General features: G+C 44.0%; 2 protein-coding genes across 12 annotated transcripts; both read right to left on the reverse strand.

Moving 5' to 3' along the window:
- Positions 1–892: 892 nt before the first annotated feature.
- On the reverse strand, positions 893–23,055 carry LOC103988567 (bifunctional 3-dehydroquinate dehydratase/shikimate dehydrogenase, chloroplastic-like). Of its 11 annotated transcripts, none has more exons than XM_065113239.1 (9): positions 22,090–23,019; positions 21,301–21,519; positions 15,237–15,483; positions 13,593–13,656; positions 13,148–13,256; positions 12,821–12,961; positions 1,576–1,724; positions 1,125–1,265; positions 893–1,007 (listed from the first exon to the last, which is right to left on the reverse strand). In XM_065113239.1, exons 3-8 carry the CDS (start codon positions 15,404–15,406, stop codon positions 1,167–1,169), a joined length of 732 nt encoding a protein of 243 aa, XP_064969311.1. In that variant the 5' UTR covers positions 15,407–15,483; positions 21,301–21,519; positions 22,090–23,019; the 3' UTR covers positions 893–1,007; positions 1,125–1,166. The 11 variants fall into 11 exon arrangements, 5 of the variants coding, with proteins under 5 accessions (XP_064969311.1, XP_064969310.1, XP_064969312.1 ...); XR_010487859.1 differs by lacking the exons at positions 893–1,007; positions 1,125–1,265; positions 1,576–1,724; positions 13,593–13,656 and adding exons at positions 16,349–17,560; positions 17,651–17,857; positions 17,937–19,333 and having other exon boundaries at positions 12,826–12,961; positions 13,123–13,256; positions 22,090–22,195; positions 22,744–23,055; XR_010487857.1 differs by lacking the exons at positions 893–1,007; positions 1,125–1,265; positions 1,576–1,724; positions 13,593–13,656 and adding exons at positions 16,349–17,560; positions 17,651–17,857; positions 17,937–19,333 and having other exon boundaries at positions 12,826–12,961; positions 13,123–13,256; positions 22,090–22,629; positions 22,744–23,055.
- On the reverse strand, positions 21,032–22,970 carry LOC135613891 (bifunctional 3-dehydroquinate dehydratase/shikimate dehydrogenase, chloroplastic-like). The gene is made up of 5 exons (XM_065110906.1): positions 22,840–22,970; positions 22,090–22,195; positions 21,337–21,519; positions 21,157–21,249; positions 21,032–21,052 (listed from the first exon to the last, which is right to left on the reverse strand). Exons 1-5 carry the CDS (start codon positions 22,968–22,970, stop codon positions 21,032–21,034), a joined length of 534 nt encoding a protein of 177 aa, XP_064966978.1.
- Positions 23,056–23,199: the final 144 nt, after the last annotated feature.

Genomic DNA, 23,199 nt, shown 5'->3' on the forward strand with positions numbered 1-23,199 from the left:
ACCAAGGGAGCTTATAATCTAAAAACAATGATCTTATTCATAATTTGTAGTGGCTGGATTTGCGTGTGGAAACTTCCTACAATCCCAAGAATTCAAATATTCTATTGGAAACTCATTCATAAAATGACTTCCAACCAATTATATAAGCTTTTCAAAACTCAGTTTACAGATTCGTAAGTTATTTTGAGTCAGTTGATTATGAGATTGGTGCCAACATATATATTACATTTCACTTTTGAGCATAAACGAACATGGGATTCATGGTGATCGGTTGAAGGAAGACAATAGTATAGATTCAAGTAAAACTCGTTAGCCATTGCAAACCAATTCATTTGGAAAACACTAAACAATATTCAAACCTTCCATTAAATGGGTTGTGGCTCGAGCTTTCACTTTCATGCCCAAAAATAATCTTTGAAGCAATGTTATCGATCAAAAGAACTATTCAGCTTTCATGGCTAAAATCTTTGATGGTTTTGTGCTTTCCAAGGATGGGGGGTTGGCTTCATATTGAGAGAACACGGAGGAGGAGGTTTTGTTGCAACGCAGTAGAGCTTCGGCATGTCCATAATAAATCTGTATTAGACTATGAATCATTGGCTGCAAAATTAGGATTGCACTTTGTAATTAACAAAGGCTTTGATTCAGCTACAAATTCGAACTGATTCGACTACATTATCAGATCTGCTAACAAGTGACAAACAATCATTTTCTGACATCAAACTACTTCTATTACTTCTCCATTATTTTCAAATAAATAATCCTCGACTTAAGGCCTCAGGCTTATCTAAAAGCAGAAACCACCTATGGACCTTCCATAGAGTTTTTTTTTTTTTTTTTGACGATGTTTGATGGAACCATTATTTATTTGAAAATAATGGAGAAACTGGACTGAATGCCCAACTAGCCTTACCAAATATTACAACTTACAAGAAAAAAATCCATATACATATATACATATACCATTGCAGTTCTTGTTACAATATCGTGCATCAGGTTCTCTGGGACTGCATGCAGAGGGAGAGGTAAAAGCAGAATGTGTTATTGTAAGACCCCACAGTATTACCATCCATGCAAAAGCTTTAAGACTTGTGAATAGAAAGAAGTAAGAGGCAACAAACTACCTGCTAAACGAGTGAACAATTCAATTTGTCCCATTGCTTGCCTTACCAACATCTCCATTCCGCTAACCACAGTGGCTCCAGCTTGGTGACTTTTGGTGTGTACACCGCATCAAACACCACAGCATACGATCCAAGAGCTTTCTACATTATGATAACCAAAGCTTATTTCGCTGGGAAGAAAACTGAAGATAATTCTAGACATGATAGCCAACTAAGGTGACTAGTGTCGAATAAGGCCTCATACATTTTAATTAGCTGAAGGGCAGCTCATGGCCTTAATACTTTTGAGGGTTAAAGATTCCATAAATTTTATACTGACAAGGGCATGATCACAACACTAGCCATGGGGATTTACACAAATTTGGCCAAAGACTTGTAACTCTTATGACATAAAGTAACTACAATTTTTGTCGACTAACATGAAGCTTGAATAAGAAAGATGGTTACAAACCTTAGACAGAGGAGTCTCATCAATATTTGGCTGCATTCCAATAGATGTGGTGTTTGCAAGTATCATCCCATCTTCTGGGTGGCAGATTTCCAATTCAGCAAGTGTTGGAGCACATCCACCAACAAAGTTTGCAAGCTCTCTGGCTCGTTCTGGTCACAAGAGTTCAATATACTTTATCATGTACAATTATTTGTGAGCATTTCGTTTAAAAACAGATTGCTGCATGATGTAAAGCAAGCTAAAAAATGTGCAAACAGAATTAAGTACATGAATTTTGCATCATATGTCATAAGACCATTGTCACGAACGGTCGTCGCGCAACCGCACCAACTCCGTTCAACAAACCGTTCGTCGCTCTCGTCTGCATGTACAGTCACTTGGCAGCCTGTTTTGCCTGGGTTTTGAGTCATTTTGCTTGTAAAAATGTAAGTTCGAACAAGCTGCAGCGTTACAAAGCGACCGCTCACCGAACCGAGCAAAACAGCCCCAAAACAGCCCAAAACAGCTCTGTTTTCGTGTGCCGCGGGCTGATTTCTGGAATCTGCCTCCGCTCACCAAAACGTCAGCCATCTCAGCCCCTTTGAACCCCCCGGGTGGCACAGGGCTGGATGAGGCTTCGGTATAGTACCGGGCTGTAACGGACAAACTTCTAAACAAGATGTTGGATGTAATGCTTATGTCTGTCCGTTGTCTTTTGGCATGTTCATGCCTTGTACAGAATGTAAAGGGGCGGCCGAAGGCTTAATAGTCCCATTTTAGTTGGGTTGGTGGCCTCTTTAGGCTTGTAAATAAAGGTTGTGTCATGTGGACACGTTCGAGAGCTTTTCGGTTTGTAATGGACCATTTTACCCTTTGTTGTGCAACTATTCAGAGCTTGTAAAGTCTGTTTGTAATTTGCATTGTCTATGAAGTGTTTTTCGGACTTGTTTGCTTGTGGATCCCGATTGAGGCGTTCTCTTTAACCCGTTCTCTCTTTTGTTGGTCCTAAGGGACAATGGGAGGCTTCGGGGAGGCTGACCTTTGCGGACGGACGCGCGAGGGTGCCGCACGCCTTAGGCAAAACCAGCTAAGGTCGTGACATTGTGGTATCAGAGCGGGACAAGCACTCATAGAAACACTTGACATGCAAACGTGGGGGACCTAGCGGGGCTGCGTTGAGGGCAGTCAGCACACGCGCGACCGTTTGAGGGAAAACGGGCATGGAGATGTAGGGAAAAGAGTCGCTCAGAGGAGCGGGCATCTGAGATTGGCATTCAGAGGAATGGCCAACCCTTCGCGCAAGAGGCACCACGAGAACAGGCAAGCTTGGAAGAATTTGGAGCGCACAAAGGTTGGGATGGCTGAGTTTGAGCTACGGCTCAACGTTGACAACTTTACTTGATGGTGCTCAAGGCAAGCGAGGCGCTTGGCAAAGGACGAGACCATGCAAAGTGGAATGAGTTGCTCAGCGACCGAAAGAGTTGTGCAAAGCTCACAGAGGTGAGGGGAATTGTTAACTCGAAGAATTCGGTACTCATGCATGGGCTTGTATGCGAACGATGGATTGTTCGTGGCCATCCCAAGGCGGTCGAGACTCGGCGCCATGGAGCATTGAAACTTTCTCTTCGACATGCGAAGGATACGTCCGGAGGAGGCTGAAGTGTGCAACGAGTTCAGCATGATGCTAGGCCTTGAGGGGTGCAGCGGTGGCTGTATTGACGTGGAGGCGCAATCTAGCAAGTGCGTTTGCAAGAGGCAGAACCATGCACAGTTTGTTCAGCAGATCGGAGTAGTCCAAGGGGATGGTGGTCTCCGAAACGAAGAGAGATATTGCTCCAACGGGATAGTTATCCAGGAGGGATAAGTCTCGGCACTCCAGAGGGAGAATCATGTGAGACGGACTTCACATGTTGAGGAGGAGTACCTCACAAACAACAACTCCACGAAGCTCGATGGACTGAGCAAGCGGCGAGGAGTCGTCGCATGATCTCGCTTGAGAGAATGCATTGGTGGATGCATTGCGAGATCAAGTGGGGGAGCGACCCAAAGCAACTCAAATGGAGGCACACTTGGAGTCGATATGGAGATCGGACTCAAGGGAGGGCTGACCCGTGGAATGGTGGGCGCGAGGGCCACCATCGACTCAATGCAAAAACGAGGAGCGGAGCAACTTGGGTGTAACTTGGCGAAGTACCCAAGCCGCATGAAGGGAGCCAGTATAGAAGTTGGAACATGGAGCAGAGGCACAGCGCTTTCCCTAGACAGTGGTCAAGGACATGAACTCTTGCAGAGGCAGGAGTAAAATCATGCTGTTCCCTGGGTCCTTCATTCTAACAGAGCGGACTCATCTTGCATGGTGCCAAAGACGAAGGGAACTTCGGGGCACATGCACCTTATCTCGGAGGAGCATTCGATGGAGGAACTAAGGCGACTCAATTTGCGAAGGCGAAGTTGGGTACAGAAGGCCTTAGCACGGGGCAAGAGGACGCAGAGGCGGGTACTCTTGAAGAATATGCCACAGTGTTGCCATTCGAGTTGCTATGAAGGAAGCGGTGCTTCATCTAGGTGTGACCCAAGAGTGGGTGGATGAAGGTCGATTGCCAAAGGAGCGAACAAAATCGAAGGTGGAGGAGACCCTGCGATGTATTGGCAGAGGCCACACATGGAGGGTTCACAATTCGAGTTTATTCCACAAGGATCAGAATGCAATGGAGATGTCACCAGGAGGCGACATGGTGCAGCGGATCGTGGTGGAACAGTTCGTGGCAATGCGACACACACGACAAAGTCCCGTGAGGGATGAGATCATATGGAGGTATGATCGGGAGCTACTGGGAGCTCCGCTTTGGTGAACAACACGACGGCAAGAAGGGCTATGGATTCAAGGAGTGAAGGCCATGGTACCGCAGAGGCAGGTCTTCCGGGCGTGCACCGAATTTTGCATCGGATGAAAACCTTGGTCATCAGCATATGGGGGCTGGGTTCCACCAAGGGAAAAGTTCGAATGCAAGTACCAGTGAGTCCCATGAGAGGGACTTGATCATGCAGAGGTATGATCGAAGCAGCTGGAGAGTTGGACTGCTCCAGAGCTCATATTCGCTTAAGGGAGCCCGACAAGTCAGAGGACAAGGTCGAGTAAGCGAACGTTGCTACCAAGGAAGCTAAGGAGAACAGAATCGGTGCTAACTCTACAATGTGATGGCAGAGGCCATGCTTGGGAGTTGCAGTCTGTCTTTCCATCGACCAAACGGACTGCTTGGAGAACACAGTGGTGTTGAAGCAGGGGGTCGAAAGGGGCGAGGAAGCGACGACGAGTCCAGAGGGACTTAGCTACCCAAAATCAAGCATCAGTCAGAATGGAGGTGGACTCAGAGGAGTGCCACAGAGACATTTCTACTGATCATGCAGAAAAGGGATACAGAGGCGAGGCGACGGATAGTAGGGCCATGGGCATGCCAGCGCCATGGTACCGCAGAGGCGGGACTTCCGTGCAAGTCATTGATCCCTTGCTCTCATGGAGGGAGAGCGCTTGGTCGTGAAAGGGGCCGAGGAGGTGGAGAATGCAGAGGCAATCTTCAAGTACCGAGACAAGGCTGAAGGGCAGAGGCCGAAGAACTTCGTAAGACCGGTGTCAACAAGTTTCTCATCAAGATAGCCGTAAGTGAAGGACTTCGGGTCATGCAAGAGTGCACGACCAAGGAACGAAGCAAGCAGTACGCGGTGTTGTACCTTTGCTACTCAGTGGAGTAGGCGGCAGGGTTGATGGAGAAGACGGTACAATCCCAGAGGCGACCTCATCTATCAGAGAATTACTCCAAGTTGGGGTGAAAACTTCCCGCATTCCAGAAGTTCGATGGCATTGAGAAGGTGAATCACAGTAGCCAACTCAACGCAAGGAGTGCAAACACTTCAAGTACTTCAGAAGTGTGAGCAAAGAGCAGGCGAAGGCCAGTAACCAGCTCGATGCATGAAGTACAACCTCGAGGAGGCGGGCGAAGTCAAGTAACCTTTGCCTTCTCAACTCTTAAGAGAATGGGCGAAACCGAGTACCCCAGTTCTCTTATCTATCCAGCAGAGGAGCTCTGCACAAGTTCAAAGACCCTTCGAAGATAATGGAAGACAATAGTTGTCAAATCCTCACCAACGGTGATCAGTGCTACTGAGAGTAGATTATCCGCTTCATTTCCCAACGAAATGTCAATCGAAAGCGGAAGTGATGCGAACCTACTTGGATGTGACAACTAACTGAAAGAAGAGTCAATGAGCAGATTTTGTGGAGGAAGGACCCAAAACTTCAGAAGTTTGCGAGGCGATGCTCGTTAAAGCTCCAACAAGCATCCACCCAGTTCAAGCAGCATGTGGAAATTTTGAGAGACTGGCGCAGAAAAGATGGTCTTTTCCTTCATTTGGTGGATCCGCAAGAATCGACAAGGATCAACACAACTCAGCCAACCCCACACCAGAGTCAGAGTCATTGGCGAGTTGAAGCAGCATGGCGGATCAAAGGTTCGACTACTCAGAAACAGCAGCGGAGAGCAGCTGGGAGCCAGGAGGCGCATTGTAGCTGGAGCGGAAGATTGAAGACTCAGCAAAGGCGAAGAGTTGCAGTGTTCACAAAGGCTTCGACGAGGACGTCGAAGGGATAAGTGGGGGAGAATGTAACGGACAAACTTCTAAACAAGATGTTGGATGTAATGCTTATGTCTGTCCGTTGTCTTTTGGCATGTTCATGCCTTGTACAGAATGTAAAGGGGCGGCCGAAGGCTTAATAGTCCCATTTTAGTTGGGTTGGTGGCCTCTTTAGGCTTGTAAATAAAGGTTGTGTCATGTGGACACGTTCGAGAGCTTTTCGGTCTGTAATGGACCATTTTACCCTTTGTTGTGCAACTATTCAGAGCTTGTAAAGTCTGTTTGTAATTTGCATTGTCTATGAAGTGTTTTTCGGACATGTTTGCTTGTGGATCCCGATTGAGGCGTTCTCTTTAACCCGTTCTCTCTTTTGTTGGTCCTAAGGGACAATGGGAGGCTTCGGGGAGGCTGACCTTTGCGGACGGACGCGCGAGGGTGCCGCACGCCTTAGGCAAAACCAGCTAAGGTCGTGACAGGGCGTTGAACACTCTTTCGCAAGTTCGCACGTTGCCTTGACGGGAACTTGTTGTCGCGCCCGGGACCAGGTGAGCGGCTGTTTGTCGGCTTGCAGCTATTCGTTCAACCTTCTAAAGCCCTTGTTTTCCCCCTCTCCCTCTTTTCTCTTGTGCATGCAAGGTGCTCGCTGAATTGCTTGTAAAGCTTCCCCTTTTCACGAGACGTCGGGACTTGTCCGTTGCTCGTTCTTTCGAACTAATCAACTTTCTCTTTTTACAGGTCCTTTGGGACCTGCGAGAGGTTACAAGTGGGCTGATCCTTGCAGAGCAATATCGCAAGGGCGGAGCGCGACTTAGGCAACGCAAGCTAAGTCCGCGTCTTTGGCCGCAAGGGTGCCTCACGCCTTAGGCAATTCCAGCTAAGGCCGTGACATTGTGGTATCAGAGCGGGCAAGCACTTCGAGCGAGCAGCGAAGGAACTTCGCAACTTCGCCATGGCAAAGCATCGTGGTGAATCCAGCAAGACGGGGCAAGCCGGACCCTTGCCCCAAGCAGCCGCAGGTGGGCTGCATGTGCACACTCGCTCTCATCCTGTTGGAGCCGCTCAAGAGGAGCGCGGCAGCGAACATGATGAGCGAGAAGTTGGCTACTCTCCGCGAGCGGAGGAGGCACAATCTGGAGCGCCAACTGGGAAGAAGAGTCACAAGGAGAGACTCACAACGGCGGAAACCCGCCTAGATGTTCTTGAAGCAAGCGTGGAGGAACTCTACCATGGCCAACAAAGACTTGTTGGGGTAGAGAGCTCGCAAGAGGAAGCGGAGTCCATAATCGACAAGGTCGAGGCCCTAGTCGACCGACTGTCTGATGACACCAAAGACTCCGTGCAACACCTGCAGGAAGTTGTGGCAGAACTCACTTCAAGGGTGACAATGCTCACTAGAGCACTAAATGCAGGAGGAAGCAACACCCGCGTTGCACCACCACAAAATTTGAGGGCACCCGAGCCTCATGGATATAGAGGGGCCAGAGATGCCAAAGAGCTCGAGAACTTTCTGTTCGACATGGAACAATACTTTCGAGCTACGAGGCCCGATTCTGAAGATACCAAAGTTTCTATAGTAACAATGTATCTGAACGGAGATGCAAAACTTTGGTGGCGAACTCGCTGGGAGGAGATCCAACAAGGTCGGTGTCGGGTTGACACTTGGGAGGACTTGAAGCGGGAGTTGAGAACTTAGTTCCTACCAGAGAACACAGAGTTCGTCGCAAGAAGGAAATTGAGACAACTCCGCCAGAGTACCACCATCCGAGACTATGTGAAACAGTTTTCTGCACTAATGCTGGACATACAGGACATGTCCGAGAAGGACAAGTTGTTCAGCTTCCTCGATGATTTGAAGCCATGGGCTCAACAAGAACTAAATCGAAGGAATGTTACCGATGTGGTCGGGGCAATTGCTGCTGCAAAAAGGCTCACCGACTTTGTTTCCTCTGAAGACCCAGGGAGAAGGAAACAATCTTCAAGCAATCGCCCTCCAAAACATTCTCGAGGGAAGGAGCTCGAGGGCGAACAAAACAAGAAGAGTTCCCACAAAGGGCCAAACCCGAAAGGTAAGGCCTCAAAACCTGGAGGATGCTTCTTGTGCGGAGGACCGCACATGGTGAGGGAGTGCCCACAAAAACAGGCACTCAATGCTTTAACGGCTTCCATCCACCCCCCCCCCCCCGGTCGGACAAGGGCAAAGCTGTTGCTCTTAGTTCGAGCAGTTCTGAATCCAGCAACGACGACGAGGAGTCGTAAGGACCCCGGATGGGAGCAATGCGTTTGTTGAACGCCATGCGGGGTCAAGTGGGGGAGAACATGAAGACAAAGCTACAAAAAGCAGGAAGTAGTGAACTGATGTATGTGGACATCAAGTTAAATGGCCAAACGACCCGTGCAATGGTGGACACGGGCGCTACCCACAACTTCATAGCCGATCGAGAAGCACAGTGACTTGGGTTGATCTTGGAGAAGAGTCCAAGCCGAATGAAGGCGGTGAACTCGGAGGCCAGGTGAATCTCCGGGATAGCGAAGGGAGTCCCCATCAAAATCGGGACATGGAGCGGAAACACCAATATGATGGCAGTGCCATTGGATGACTTCCAAGTGATTCTTGGAATGGAGTTTATGCACGCGACGAAGTTGGTGCCAATGTCGTTCTTGAACTCCCTATATATGATGGGAGGGGACGACCCCTGCGTGGTTCCCGTCTCTTGGAGAGGAACCAAGGAGCCCCAACACATATCGGCATTACAACTGAAGAAAGGGGTGCGAAAAGGTGAATTAACATTTGTGGCTGCTATGAAGCTAGAGCCACTCAACGAGAAGGCCATTCAAGAACCTGCTGTGGTGGCAAACGTCCTGAAAGAGTTCAATGATGTTATACCACCCGAATTGCCGAAGACTCTTCCACCACGCAGAGGCGTGGATCACAGCATCGAGCTGGAGCCAGGAGTGAAGCCTCCAGCGAGACCACCCTACCGCATGCCCCCGCCAGAGTTGGCAGAACTCAGGAAGCAATTAGGTGAACTGCTAAGTGGTGGTCTCATCCGCAGCTCTAAAGCACCTTTCGGAGCCCCAGTCCTCTTCCAGAAGAAACAAGATGGGAGCCTCCGATTATGTGTCGACTACCGAGCCCTTAACAAAGTGACAGTGAAGAACAAGTATCCTATCCCGCTCATCGCGGACTTGTTCGACTAGTTGGGCAAAGCTAAGTATTTCTCGAAGCTCGACCTTCGGTCGGGGTATTGGCAGGTGCGCATTGCTGAAGGCGACGAAGCGAAGATTACCTGCGTGACCAGGTATGGAGCGTTTGAGTTCTTGGTGATGCCTTTCGGCTTAACCAACGCTCCGGCCACGTTCTGCACTCTCATGAACCAGCTATTCAAGGAGTATTTAGATAAGTTCGTGGTCTACTTGGACGATATTGTCGTCTACAGTCAAACGCTCGAGGAGAATGTCAAACACCTTCGGACAATTTTCAAGGTTCTCAGGGAGAACACTTTGTTTGTGAAAAGGGAGAAATGCTACTTTGCTCAAACTGAGATCTTATTCTTGGGGCATCGAATCGGTGATGGCTCTATTCGGATAGATAAGTCGAAAGTGCAAGCGGTTGCGGAATGGCGAACTCCAAAGAAGGTGCCAGAGTTGAGATCCTTCCTTGGTTTCGTCAACTACTATCGACGCTTCATCGCGGGGTACTCGAAGCGTGCAACTCCGCTGACGGAGTTACTGAAGAAAGAGCAGCCTTGGAAGTGGTCTGATAAATGTGAAATAGCATTCCAAGATCTGAAGGCTGCTGTTATGGAAGAACCGGCGCTCAAATTGCCAGACTATGGGGAGCCTTTTGAAGTCCATACATATGCTTCGGACTTCGCTATTGGGGGAGTACTCATGCAAGAGGGTCATCCGGTGGCCTACGAGAGCCGCAAACTCAACGAGACCGAGCGGCGGTATCCAGTGCATGAGAAGGAGATGACAGCGGTGATCCACTGTCTACGAGTTTGGCGACACTATCTCCTCGGATCGCGTTTTGTGTTGAGGACAAACAATATCGCCCTGAGCTATTTTCAAACTCAGAAGAAGCTCTCCCCAAAGCAAGCGCGATGGCAGGACTTCCTGGCTGAATTTGATATGGCAATGGAGTATAAGCATGAGAAGGCAAATGTCGTGGCCGATGCCTTGAGTCGGAAAGTGGAGCATGTGAATGCCGCACAATTCGAGGGCGGAGGCCAAGCAAGTCAGTTGCACTCCAACTTCCTTTCTAGGATCAGGGATGGACTATATAGTGACCCTCAGGCAGTTATCCTGATGCAGCTCATCAAAGAAGGCAAGGCACGATGATTTTGGGTCCAGGAGGGACTCGTTTACACCAAAGGGAATAGGGTTTATGTTCCCCGAGCGGACAATTTAAGGCGTGAACTCTTAAAAGAGTGTCACGATTCCCTTTGGGCTGGACACCCAGGTATTCACAGAACGTTGGCTCTCGTGGAGAGGGCCTTCTACTGGCCGAAGATGAGGACTGATGTGGAGGAATATGTTCGAACATGCCTTACTTGCCAACAAGACAAGGTGGAGCAACGGAAGCCGGTGGGACTTTTGGAGTCGTTGCCCGTACCAGAAAGGTCGTGGGAGAGCATTTCCTTAGATTTCATATCAAGCTTGCCACTTGTAGGGAGACTCGGATCGATACTCGTGGTGGTCGATCAGTTTTCAAAGTATGCAACTTTCATTGTTGCTCCCCTACACTGTTCAGCAAAGGAGACGGCCAAGCTGATGATGAAGGATGTGGTGAAGTATTAGGGAGTCCCACACAATATCATTAGTGATCAAGACGCTCAGTTCCTAGGACGATTCTGGACCGAGCTATTCAAATTGTTGGGGTCAAAGTTATACTTCTCTACAAGCCTCCACCCCCAGACGGATGGCCAGACTGAAAAGATAAACTCGCTCCTGGAGCAATATCTTCGGCACTACGTGAGTGCCAACCAACGAGATTGGGTGAAGCTGTTGGACATTGCCCAATTCTCCTACAACTTGCAGCGGAGCTCTGCATCCAACAAGAGCCCCTTCGAGATCAATACCGGACAGCAACCGTCGACTCCGCACACCATGGTCATTGGGTATACTGGGAGTAGTCCATCAGCCTACCATTTCGCAAAGGAGTGGCATCGAAATGCAGATATTGCGCGGGCTTACTTGGAGAAGGTGGCAAAAAGGATGAAGAAGTGAGCAGACCTGGGAAGGCGACCGCAAGAGTTTAAAGTTGGCGATTTGGTGTTGGTAAAGCTCCAACCAGCATCACTCCAATTCTTTAGGAACAAAGTACACAAAGGATTGGTGCGCAAGTATGAAGGGCCCTTCCCAATTATCAACAGGGTAGGCAATATCTCTTACAAGTTGCAACTGCCGGCGTGGTTCAAAATTCACAACGTTCTTCATGCCAGCAACCTAAAAGCCTACCACTCGGATCTGCAAGATCCTTCCCGAAGTGTTCCAACTCGGCTACCTCCCATCACAGCCTCCTACGAGAAGCGAGTTGAAACCATTCTGGCGGACCGCAAGATAAAGCTACCCAACGAAGCTGAGCAGACAGAGTACTTGGTGAAGTGGCGAAAGCTTCCCCGAACTGAAGCCAGTTGGGAGCCTGAAGACGCCCTGCGACATGAAGAAGAAATCATCAACAACTACAAACAAGCGTCGACGAGGGCGTCGACAGTTTAAGTGGGGGAGAATGTCACGAACAGTCGTCGCTCTCGTCTGCATGTACAGTCACTTGGCAGCCTGTTTTGCTTGGGTTTTGAGTCATTTTGCTTGTAAAAATATAAGTTCGAACAAGCTGCAGCATTACAAAGCGACCGCTCACCGAACCGAGCAAAACAGCCCCAAAACAGCTCCGTTTTCGTGTGTCGCGGGCTGATTTCTGGAATCTCCCTTCGCTCACCAAAACGTCAGTCATCTCAGCCCCTTTGAACCCCCCGGGTGGCATAGGGCTGGATGGAGCTTCGGTATTGTACCGGGCGTTGAACACTCTTTCGCAAGTTCGCACGTTGCCTTGACGGGAACTTGTTGTCACGCCCGGGACCAGGTGAGCGGCTGTTTGTGGGCTTGCAGCTGTTCGTTCAACCTTCGAAAACCCTTGTTTTCCCCCTTTCCCTCTTTTCTCTTGTGCACGCAAGGTGCTCGCTGAATTGCTTGTAAAGCTTCCCCTTTTCGCGAGACGTCGGGACTTGTCTGTCGCTCGTTCTTTCGAACTAATCAACTTTCTCTTTTTACAGGTCCTTCGGGACCTGCGAGAGGTTACAAGTGGGCTGATCCTTGCGGAGCAATATCGCAAGGGCGGAGCGCGACTAAGGCAACGCAAGCTAAGTCCGCGTCTTTGGCCGCAAGGGTGCCTCACGCCTTAGGCAATTCCAGCTACGACCGTGACACTATATCAAACGCAGAAAATGTAGTATACCAATGCTGAAGTTATTAAGACACGAGTGCAAGAGGAAACTTTATGTGCCACAAAGCAACTAGGAACAACATTGTTGTCACTTCCTATCGATTGATGCTCGCTCTTTGTCCTTTAAATGCTTACAACAATGAAAAGATCAGGAAGGAGAAAGGCAATAAGAAGCTCAATGTATGAACATACCGTAAGTACGATTTGCTATCACTACTTTTGCTCCATTCTCCCTTGCACCATGAGCAAGAGCCTTACCAGCACCACCAGCACCAATAACGACAAAAGTCTTACCCGCAAGGGGAGAAATAGATGCACCTTTTCCCTGTGAACCTGTGAATGCCATAATATAAACAATTAGTATAGTGTTACAACTTTCAGTACAGCCAACCTATTATTATTTATCATTAGAAAGTAGCAAAAGGAAGTCATTAGAAGTTATTATTATTTATTTATCATTATTTATTTATCATTATTTAGAAGCAAAAGATTACCTATTATTATTTATCATTAGAGCACCTCTTATTCCATCCTCAATAGCAGATATTGCACCAACATAGTCAGTGTTGTAACCGACCAATTTCCCATCAGTTGGTCTCCTAATGATCGTGTTCACGGCTTCTATAGACTGGAAAAGTATAACAACTTAGAGGATGGAAAGAAAACAAAGAAAAAACATTATACAGGTAATCTTTAAAAAAGCCTCATGAAGCAGTACTTCACAATTTTTGAAACAGATAAATCGATCAATGTTACCAATTAATTTTGCATCAGTTGGACTCCACATGATCAGATTACAGCACATATCACTTGGATATAACTTAGGAAGACTGAGAGATATCAAAAGAAGCTAAACAGGTAGACATAACAAATATCACAGGTACACTTCCTGCAATCTAAAATAGCTAAATTGCATGCCAAATTAGTTCCAGATAGTGGTGCATATGCAAATGGCATTCCATACCTTCACAATAGGATCAACCTCATCACAGCATGTAACTGCTGCCTCCTTGTGTGGAATTGTACAGCTACAATGCAATAGCTAAGGAACTATTAGACATTCTATAAAAAAATTCGTAAAGGTATTATCTTGTTGGATATTATAATAGTCAATGTCTGATTAATGCCTGAAAGTCATTATTTCCAGAGATCTTTAGTAACATGATTTTTTCAAACATTCAAGACTCCTTATGTGTCTTCCTGGTTATTTTTCTTATCTGACATGTGTCCGATATATGAGGTAAAAGCTTTACTATACTTTTGATGGTCTTATTCCCTGCTTGACTTCGGCAGATTATCTATAGTCATAAATGAGTTCACTAAAAATCAACTAGTGTGCAATACATTTATACATAAAAATAACACTCATTTTGAAAAATCAGGAGGTAACATCACCAAGGCATTAGAATCCTATCAACAACAACAGTGTAGCAAACTTCTATAAATGAATAATGTTCAAAACTTCAGATGGTAAATAAAGTATCCAGATATCTTGGTGCAAAACCGTAGTGTCACACAGGTGTTCTTTTTAGGTATCTCCAGCTGCTTGATGCAGTCTCGAGTAATATATCATCCATAATAATAGGTTGGAAATGGTGCCTGCCACTTTATTCCTCTGAATATACATCTTTTACTCAAATGTGTGTGATAACCGAGATATAGTTTTCATAAGGCTCCCATCCACACACATATCACATTTTAATCAAATCTATCAGTTGGTCATTTGTGGAGAGGATGTGAAATGTGCATGTACAGAACTTATCGAAGCACCAATATCTCAGACATACATAAAAGCCTGTCTAAACATGTAAAGCTAGATCTTGTATGCAAAAGTGGATATTAGTACAGTAAATTGCTCCATGCATTTTACATTGGTTTACTTAGTGCCAAATATACAATTCATTGCAATTTTAGAATTCCATAGAACAGCATTTCCAAGTCAACCAAAACTTAAGATGCTAAGAGTTCTTTGTCAAGTAAATTTCTTGGGCAGAATATGAACCTATCTGAACCTAGAAAAGTTTCCAGCAACTAAACAAGCATTAAAAGAAGAAATAAACATAAAGTTAACAGTTATAACAGTAAAACCATCAAATATGCATCAACTTGCTACATCAGCACAGTTCACGGCAAGCTGGAATTTTCAAGAGATAATTGTTAATAAAGAAAATATATCTTTTTTTTGACATTTTTGCCTGATCTAGACTATCAACATTAATGGAAACAATTGATTTTCAAAGCCATAGAGAGATACATAAGATACTCTTCGTGTTAAGACTCAGCAAACCAGGATTTCTTCTACACAAATGCACAACACTAAAAGGAAACTAGAAAGCAACAGAAGGAGAAACCTCAAAATATGAAAACAGGACAATCAACATTCCACAGATCAGAAAAGGAAACATTCAGGTCAGTATATGAATGACCTTAGAGAATAAAATATCTGAAACCCATGGTTCTAATCATGGATGATGCTTCCAAAATGGAAAGAAAAGAAGGCTAGTAACAACATAAGAAATTTAAGTTAACAAAGCATAGGGAAAATTTTAACAATGACTTATACATCAAAAAATAGGTATTGAGGTTCTATTCATAATCCACATTGTACCTGAAACCACCAAAATCCAGGGATGAGTAGGCAGTGAGAAAATTTGCAAGGTCATCCACCAAAAGTGGTACATAAACTGCATTCAAACCAACTGATCTAAAAGCCCCATTGTGCAAAATTGGGCTCTTGCTGTGGCCCACAGGTTTGCCAATAATTCCAAAGACCTTCATATCAGGGCCTATGTGTTTGATATTATACAAATTCAACAAGTCAGAGATAGTCGGCTATCCAGCAGCTGATTCCTTCCCTGCATCAAGAGTGGCAAAAGTAAGATATCCACCAAACTTAGGGCAAAGCAACCGAGAGATGGCACCTCTCTCACTCATGACCAATCCTATTATTGGTACATGCCACTCATACTCACTAGTTAAATGAAAGATGATTTAAAACCAGTATCATAATATATCTATCTTGGATAATTTCATGATCTATAAGAGAACAATAATAACTTTGAAAAACATAATTCAGGAAATTTTGATAAAAATGATTAGATTTCTCCTTTTTTGCTTTAAATATCAGCAAGGAGCTTTGACATGGTCATAATGAAGTCACAAAACATCAAATAAGCATGATGGATTTAAGTGCAAAAGCACAAAATCGTTGTCCTAACAAGTGCAGGAAATGGGATTGTCCAGGAAGCATGTCACATAATAATAGTTCCACATAACCATTACTAATCACTGATCACTACTAAACCTTTGGTGGTTAAAACCAAGGTTCGCCGAACCGTACCGTACCGACGTTTCGACGCCGGCTCGGTACGGTACGGTACGGCGTACCGAGCGGTATACCGAGGTGTACCGCTCGGTACACTTAATTTCACCGATTTATCCCTCCGAAAATACCTGAAAATTAAAAAAAAAGTTAGGATAGAGTTTTCAAGTTACAAATAAATATAGTAATAGTATAAGTTTAGCAAAATCAATGTAAATTAGATAAAAATAGCATCACATATCTTTTTCGGGCTTTGAGGTAGTATTGTTCGAGGTTCGTATTTCAGCTCGTTATAGATTGAAATATCTATAGAAAAATCAGTTGAATTGTTAGACTATTTTGTTACAATATAAACTCTAAAATTCAAATGAATTAAATAATCATATATCTAGATATACCTGATTGTTAATTCTACCACCAAAACGAACGACGAGCCTCCACGGGTGGTGGATCGGGGTCCTCGATCCGATACATATCAATATGATACGTTTGTTGGACCCAATCATGAAATTGATCCCATGACATAGTGTATTGATACACCGTATGCCATTGATGCATCAATGTGGTACTGATCGTAGATTGATCGTCATAAATCATATTTGTCCGAGGCAGCTCTTGAGGCATATATTGGTGTTGTTCTGTATCATGCTGTTGCTCAGAGAAGGATGACCAACTATCACCATACTGTTGTTGCCCATATGATTCTTCATAATACGATGGCTGTGAATACGATGAGTCTCTTTCTGTGTCTATATCATGTATGCTCTGTCGCATCTGTTCATATTCATCCACTGCCTTCCCCTTCCCCTTCTCCTTTCCCTTCCGCGCATAAACTTGACCAGTACCTTGTCGAGTTCCATGATCTGAATCTTGAGTGGCATGTGTAAAATATTGCTCCTCAGTCCATTCACCACCCTCAAGTTGTGCAGACGAGACCAACGACTGCCCGGTATCACCGCTATCATCTGTTGAGGCACTGCTGTCCATGTTGCTGTCATGTCTCTGGACCGAACGAGAAAGAGAATGTGATTGTGAAGGTGTCTCGTCGCCCGACTCGATTCTTTCCAACGATGCAACTGATGCTATTGCCTTCCCCTTTGCCTTTGCACGTTGGGCGGACGAGTGTGACCGTTGGGTATCGGTAGTTCCTCGAGCAGTTTGACTCATACCATGTTGTAATCGAGGGGGATTTTCTACCTGTTGGGGTTGTGCTTCTTCTTCTTCTATTGCCTCGGTGATAAAACGTGAAGGACGCTGAGGATCTCCCGCCTCATCAAGTAGAGGATCCTCTTGGTTCTCTGCTGCTTCAACCCAATCTAACATTGGCTCTGAATCTTCGTTGTAGAATTGGAGGTCAATGGGATCAATATCTGGTTCCTCTGGCTCCTTATCCAACTCAGCACATCGCAATTTTAGCCGCATATTATAATGGACATATACTAGTTTCTCTAACCGTCTGTAGGAGAGTCTGTTGCGGACTTTCGTATGAATTAACGCAAACGTTGACCAATTACGTTCGCAACCACTAGATGTTGTTGTCTGTGAAAGTACACGAACGGCAACCTTCCTTAAATGTGGTGCATCGCCTCCAAATTGTAACCACCACTCGACTGCAAAAAGATATAAATAAGATTTTATTAGCATAACAAATAATTAACATTAAATATAATTGATAATCAATATGCATAACTTTTCCACACCAGGATCCATAGTGTAACGGCATGATATAGCTACAACGTCGGAGAATGAACCAACTGTTTCTCGAAATAATCGACCCTCCATAAGAGCATCGGCTGCCTCGGTAGTGTTTGGCAAGAGTCGATATATAACATTTCGTAGTGTCGTTAGGAAATTATTTTGCGTTCCGAGAGCATATCGATATTGAATTGCCGGGTTTAGATAATACGCTGCAAAACATAATTTTGTTAGTATGATAATTTATTATCTAAATAACAATAAATTAAGTATTTTTGAATATGAATTTACCTGCATTATGGATATCTTGATCCATATGAACTTCGGTCCGACGATCAATGATTCGTACGTATTGGTCGGCCTTAAAATCATCTTTGAATGCTTTCCTGACCTCCTCTCTTGCTGAAATCAGCATATATTTAAGATACGGCATTTGTGGACGCTTGTCCATATCGACCTTACGGAGGACAATATAAAGTGGTTCCACACCTTTTATGATTTCTGCTATATCCTTTAGCATTAGATCTATGCAATGAGCTGCACATGGAGTCCAAAACAAAGTTTTTCTTTTTTCCATCAATTGCAAACCGGCTTTTTTGAAATTCGCTCCATTGTCGGTTATTATTTGGACAACATACTGTGGTCCAATCTCCTCTACCATAGTGTCCATCAAGCTCTCAATGTAGTTTGCATCTTGGATCTTTTCAGAAACATTAACGGACTTATGAAACACCACTCTTCTATTGCAATAAACAAGAAAGTTGATGATACTCATTCTTGTTGGTCCTGTCCAACTGTCACACATCAATGTCACCCCATATTCATCCCATTGCCTCTTGAAGGATTTGATCCAATCCTTTAGTTCTGCCACCTCCTCATCTAAGTACACGCCGTGAATCTCCTTCGGTGTTGGAGGTTGGATCCCCGTGCCAAACTTTTGAATAGAGGAGATCATGCTCTGATAATATGGACCTTGGGCTGTGTTGGCTGGAATCCTATGAAAGTTGAACCATTTTGAGATTGCCTTCCCAATATCCCGTTTTTTTTCTTTTGTATATGCATCGTCAATCCGTGTCTGTTTCGCTGTTTATGGGGGATAGGCTTGCGGATCAATATCAACAATATCTGGTGCGGACCTCCTGCCAAGACCTCTCATAAAACCACGGAGTCCACCATACCTCATGCTACTAGTTCGGCCTAACTGAGAAGGAGCAGTTGGTTGCCTCATGCTGGTTGACCTCTGGATTCCACTACCACTACCATGCTCTAATTGTGAGTCAGGTCGTCGATGCCTCATTGCTTCATCGACCGTATGCTGATGCTCCAATGATGCACGAATCCCAGCTGTGAGATCCGGGTCGACTTCATCGCCGCAACCCTCATACTGATCATAAACTGGTTCCTGTGTAGCCCTATGATATTCTTCCTCAACTCTTGCCTTCTTTTTTAATGCATCTTCCTTTGCTTGTTTCATCTTGCTTTGAAATAATTTACGGATCTCCGTTGGAACCTTCTTGCATTTTGCAACGTCAGGATACCCACCAGCCAAATGCATTTTTACTCGAGTTATTCCTCCACCTTTACCAATGTAGTCACAATAAATACATTGCCAATGATGACGGTTTCCATCTAGCTTTCGGGCATGAACCCATGCATCATCGTGTGACTGTTCCTTTGGTGCCATGATCCTATCAAATTTAAATCAAATAAACTATAAAGTATAAACATATTAAATTGACCAAATATCGATCATAAATCACTAATCACAATATTAAGTAATTTTATTAAAACATAACTAATCATATTTTATTATCATAAATATGTTACGTGCATAAAAGAAGTATTAAAATCATTAGATACACTAATTATGTGATTAATATAGTTAATTTTTCACTAATTATTTCTCTTTCAACATTATAAACATGACAAATACTCTAATAGATATTAAAGATATTGGATTCACATAAAATCGAATAAATTTTGATTAAATCATCGTAAAAATAACTAATTACAGTATTAAATAACTTTAATAAAACATAATTAAACTTATTTTACCATCATATATATGTTAAACACATAAAAGAAACATTAAATATGTAATTTTAATCCAATATGATTCAAAATTCAAATTATGATAAACTTATCATTTATCTACACTAATCATTTACTTCTCTTTCACCACTATAAACATGACAAATACCCTAATAGGTATTAAAGACATTAAATTGATATAAAATCAAACAAATTTCGATTAAATCATCATTAAAATAACTAATCGCAGCATTAAATAACTTAATTACTCTCTAATTAAAGAAAACGAATACATACCTCTTGATTAGAAAGTTCTTCCTCTTAATCTTCCCAAATTTACCTCGATTGAATTCACAAATCGTTGTTTTATAGAGTTTATGAGAGAAAAGAAATGTTTGAGAGAGAGTTTAAGAGAGTATAATGAAATAGGGGAGAGAAGATTAGTTTAAATAGGAGGAGAAAGGGCTCCAACGGTCAATTTGACCGTTGGAGCACTGTAGCACTGCTACAGTGTGGTAACGGTCGATTTCGACCGTTACCGAGTGGTACCGGTCGATTTCGACCGTTACCGAGTGGTATCGGGCGGTAACGGTCGAAATCGACCGTTACCGAATGGTACCGGGCGGTAACGGTCGAAATTTCGACCGTTACCGCCCGATATATACTTTTTTTGGTGTACCGCCCGGTAGAGGGCGGTCCGCGTACCGGTCGCCTCTCGGACCGGTACGTACCGCCCGTACCGGGCGGTACACATCGGTATGGCGAACCTTGGTTAAAACTCACTAATAATGAGACCTACTCCACATCCTTCCAATTCAATCTAGTTAAGAATATATAGATAAAAAGAGACCAGCTTATATAGTTATATGATTAAAATATTCCAAGCTCTTCCACTGCCATATAACCATAACGGAAAGAATTGAATTGTTAATTAAAAAAATACAAGACGTCATGATCCATGGAAACCAAATTTAGACAAGATCAGTTTGTATTATAGTTTAGTGTCATCTTCAATCTACAGAATAAGAATACAACAACAACAACAAGTTACTATGTCCCAAATATTTGGGATCGACTATGTGCATCTTTTTTCCTCATTAAGCTATATGTAGCTCAATATCCCTAATTATAGCAAAAGCAATCAAAGTTTGTTTCATTTTTTCTAATAAAGTTTTCTTAAGTCTCTTTCTACCTCTCCTTGCACCGCTATTCATCTCATCTAAGCAAGGCGGCACTATATTCTATAGGTACTCTTTGAATATGTCCATATAATTTTCACCCTGACCTTCCCTCTCTTCCCTTCCACTCTTGCTCATTGATCTCTCTACACATTCTGAAATCCCAATCACATCTGTTTATTCAGCAAAGAGCTGTTTCTGCCAAAAGGACACTGTAGCAGAACTAGCCTTAAACATGAACATAATTAGACACATTTTTTGCATATGCACAGGATGATGCAGCAGCTACTGCTCTCAGCTACCAGCACTGTCAAGCCAAAAGCATGACATGTATCATTTACCACCATGCCGATTGCCAACATGCACTGAAGTGATATGGGCACCACATTCATCTCCTTCAGTAAGCACAATTTATTAAAAAAACATCAAATTCTATTTATACTCACTTGGCAATGCACAATTATTTGGAACATGTGTGTTACATCAACAATATCCAAAGCAGTTGTTGCAATCTTTACTATGTCAGCCCCAACAGCTTGTATTCTTGCTACAAGGCTGCCAAGCACGTCCCTTGATGGTGTGCTTTGATAGTTATGCGAAGATACAATAAGCTTAAAGTTCTCTGGCCTTTTTCCTGATATGAATCTAACAAAATCACCAGCAACCTGAAACAAGTGTCACAATAACATATCAAGAAAAGATGAAACAGGGACCAAATGGAAAGGAGTGAAGAAAATTACTTGTGGACATGCAAACAAACACTAAAGCAATGGATGTCCAAGTTGACCTCCTGCAAAAACACATCTCTATATTTTTTTTGGACCACAAGGTTATTCCTAGTATTGTCATTCAATTTTTCTCCGCAGGACCATGTTTTCTATGTCTCTTTGGAGAGATTTAATATGAATATTTGAATTTACCAGATTAATGTTGTTTCAAGTAAGTTTTTTGAGCTCCTATACCAACATTTCTGTATCATTCTTGAGATGTGTTGCAATTGCATATGACGGTCCATGTGTGTAGAAATGCACCATGCTGCTACAGGTCTTCATGCCATGTCACAAGCATGTCGAGTTCCAACTAGACTTTTATTAATGTTTGACTTGCGCTGATTGTCATGGCAACCATGTTGTACAATCTAGGACATGTTGGGAAAAATGATATCCTTGACATAAAGGCCAATCATGATCTTAACATAAGCATAAATCATTGTCATATCAGTCTTCAAACCCAACCTTAAGCTCGATATCAATGTATTCAGCTCCTAATTCCATAGCTAAGCACAGTGCATTGAACCGCCGGCTATCATCACCTTCATATTCACCTCCTTCCCACTTTGGCCTACAAGGAAGATGTTAGAAGTTACAAATGAATAAGAAAAGAATGATGAAAAGAGATGGAACAGTTAAAGATAAGCTTAGAAGAAGATTGACCGAAGGATGTGAAACAGTTAAAGATAAGTTTATAAAAAGCCTCAAAAATAAAAAAAGACCACTTTTGGCAAGTTGCAACTCACTGATGGATATCTGGCATTTGGATACATGACAGGTATAGATGAAGGTTGATGCAATAGTCGAAGTATATTGAAAATCGGATGTGATTATGTAGCCTTTGTTGTTGATCTATTTAACTGAAACTAAAGCGTACTAGACAGGCGAGGGAGTGAACTATCTTAGGTCAATGCTTCCTGTTGCATCCTCCTTGAGCTGGTTTAAGCTGCTTCCCTCGTAGAATTTAAATATGCAAAAAAGGTCCCGTAATTTATTCCCCAACCACTCCAATTTCCATCAACAAAAACGAAAAACGGATTATATTTCGATAAACCAAAGGAAAAAAGAAGAAGAAGAAATATAAAAGAAAATCAAAGCAATACAAGTTGCGTGGAGTACAGCAGAGTTCAGCTTAGTAGAGTTTTAGGCATTCTTGTTTATCAAAAGACGAGGGCGGGAATAGGTCGGTTCTTGAGGAGGAGCTGAAGATCCCGCCGGGGATGGAAGACGGCGAGGTGGTCAAGGCGGATCTCGACGAGGTCGGCGCCGCGAGCCCTGGCGGCGGCCATCTCCGCCACCATCTGCTCCACCGTCTTCGCCACCAGCGGCACGCACACAAGCGTCATCTCTCTCTCTCTCTGTCTCTCTGTCTGCGCAATCGAATGAAAGTATCGTCGATCTGGAGGAATAAATAGATAAGTTACCAGGGATCCCACCACAACCGTCCATCTCTCATCTCCTTCATTCTTGACCGTCCATTTTTCGTTAAAGGTTATTGTAACTCATGTAATTGTTCGAAAAGGTTATTGTAACTGTAATGGCTGGCAAGCAGCAGTACCAAAACAAACACGCAGA

Source organism: Musa acuminata, chromosome BXJ2-6 (genome assembly GCF_036884655.1).
Source record: "Musa acuminata AAA Group cultivar baxijiao chromosome BXJ2-6, Cavendish_Baxijiao_AAA, whole genome shotgun sequence".
Classification (NCBI taxonomy): Eukaryota; Viridiplantae; Streptophyta; class Magnoliopsida; order Zingiberales; family Musaceae; genus Musa; species Musa acuminata.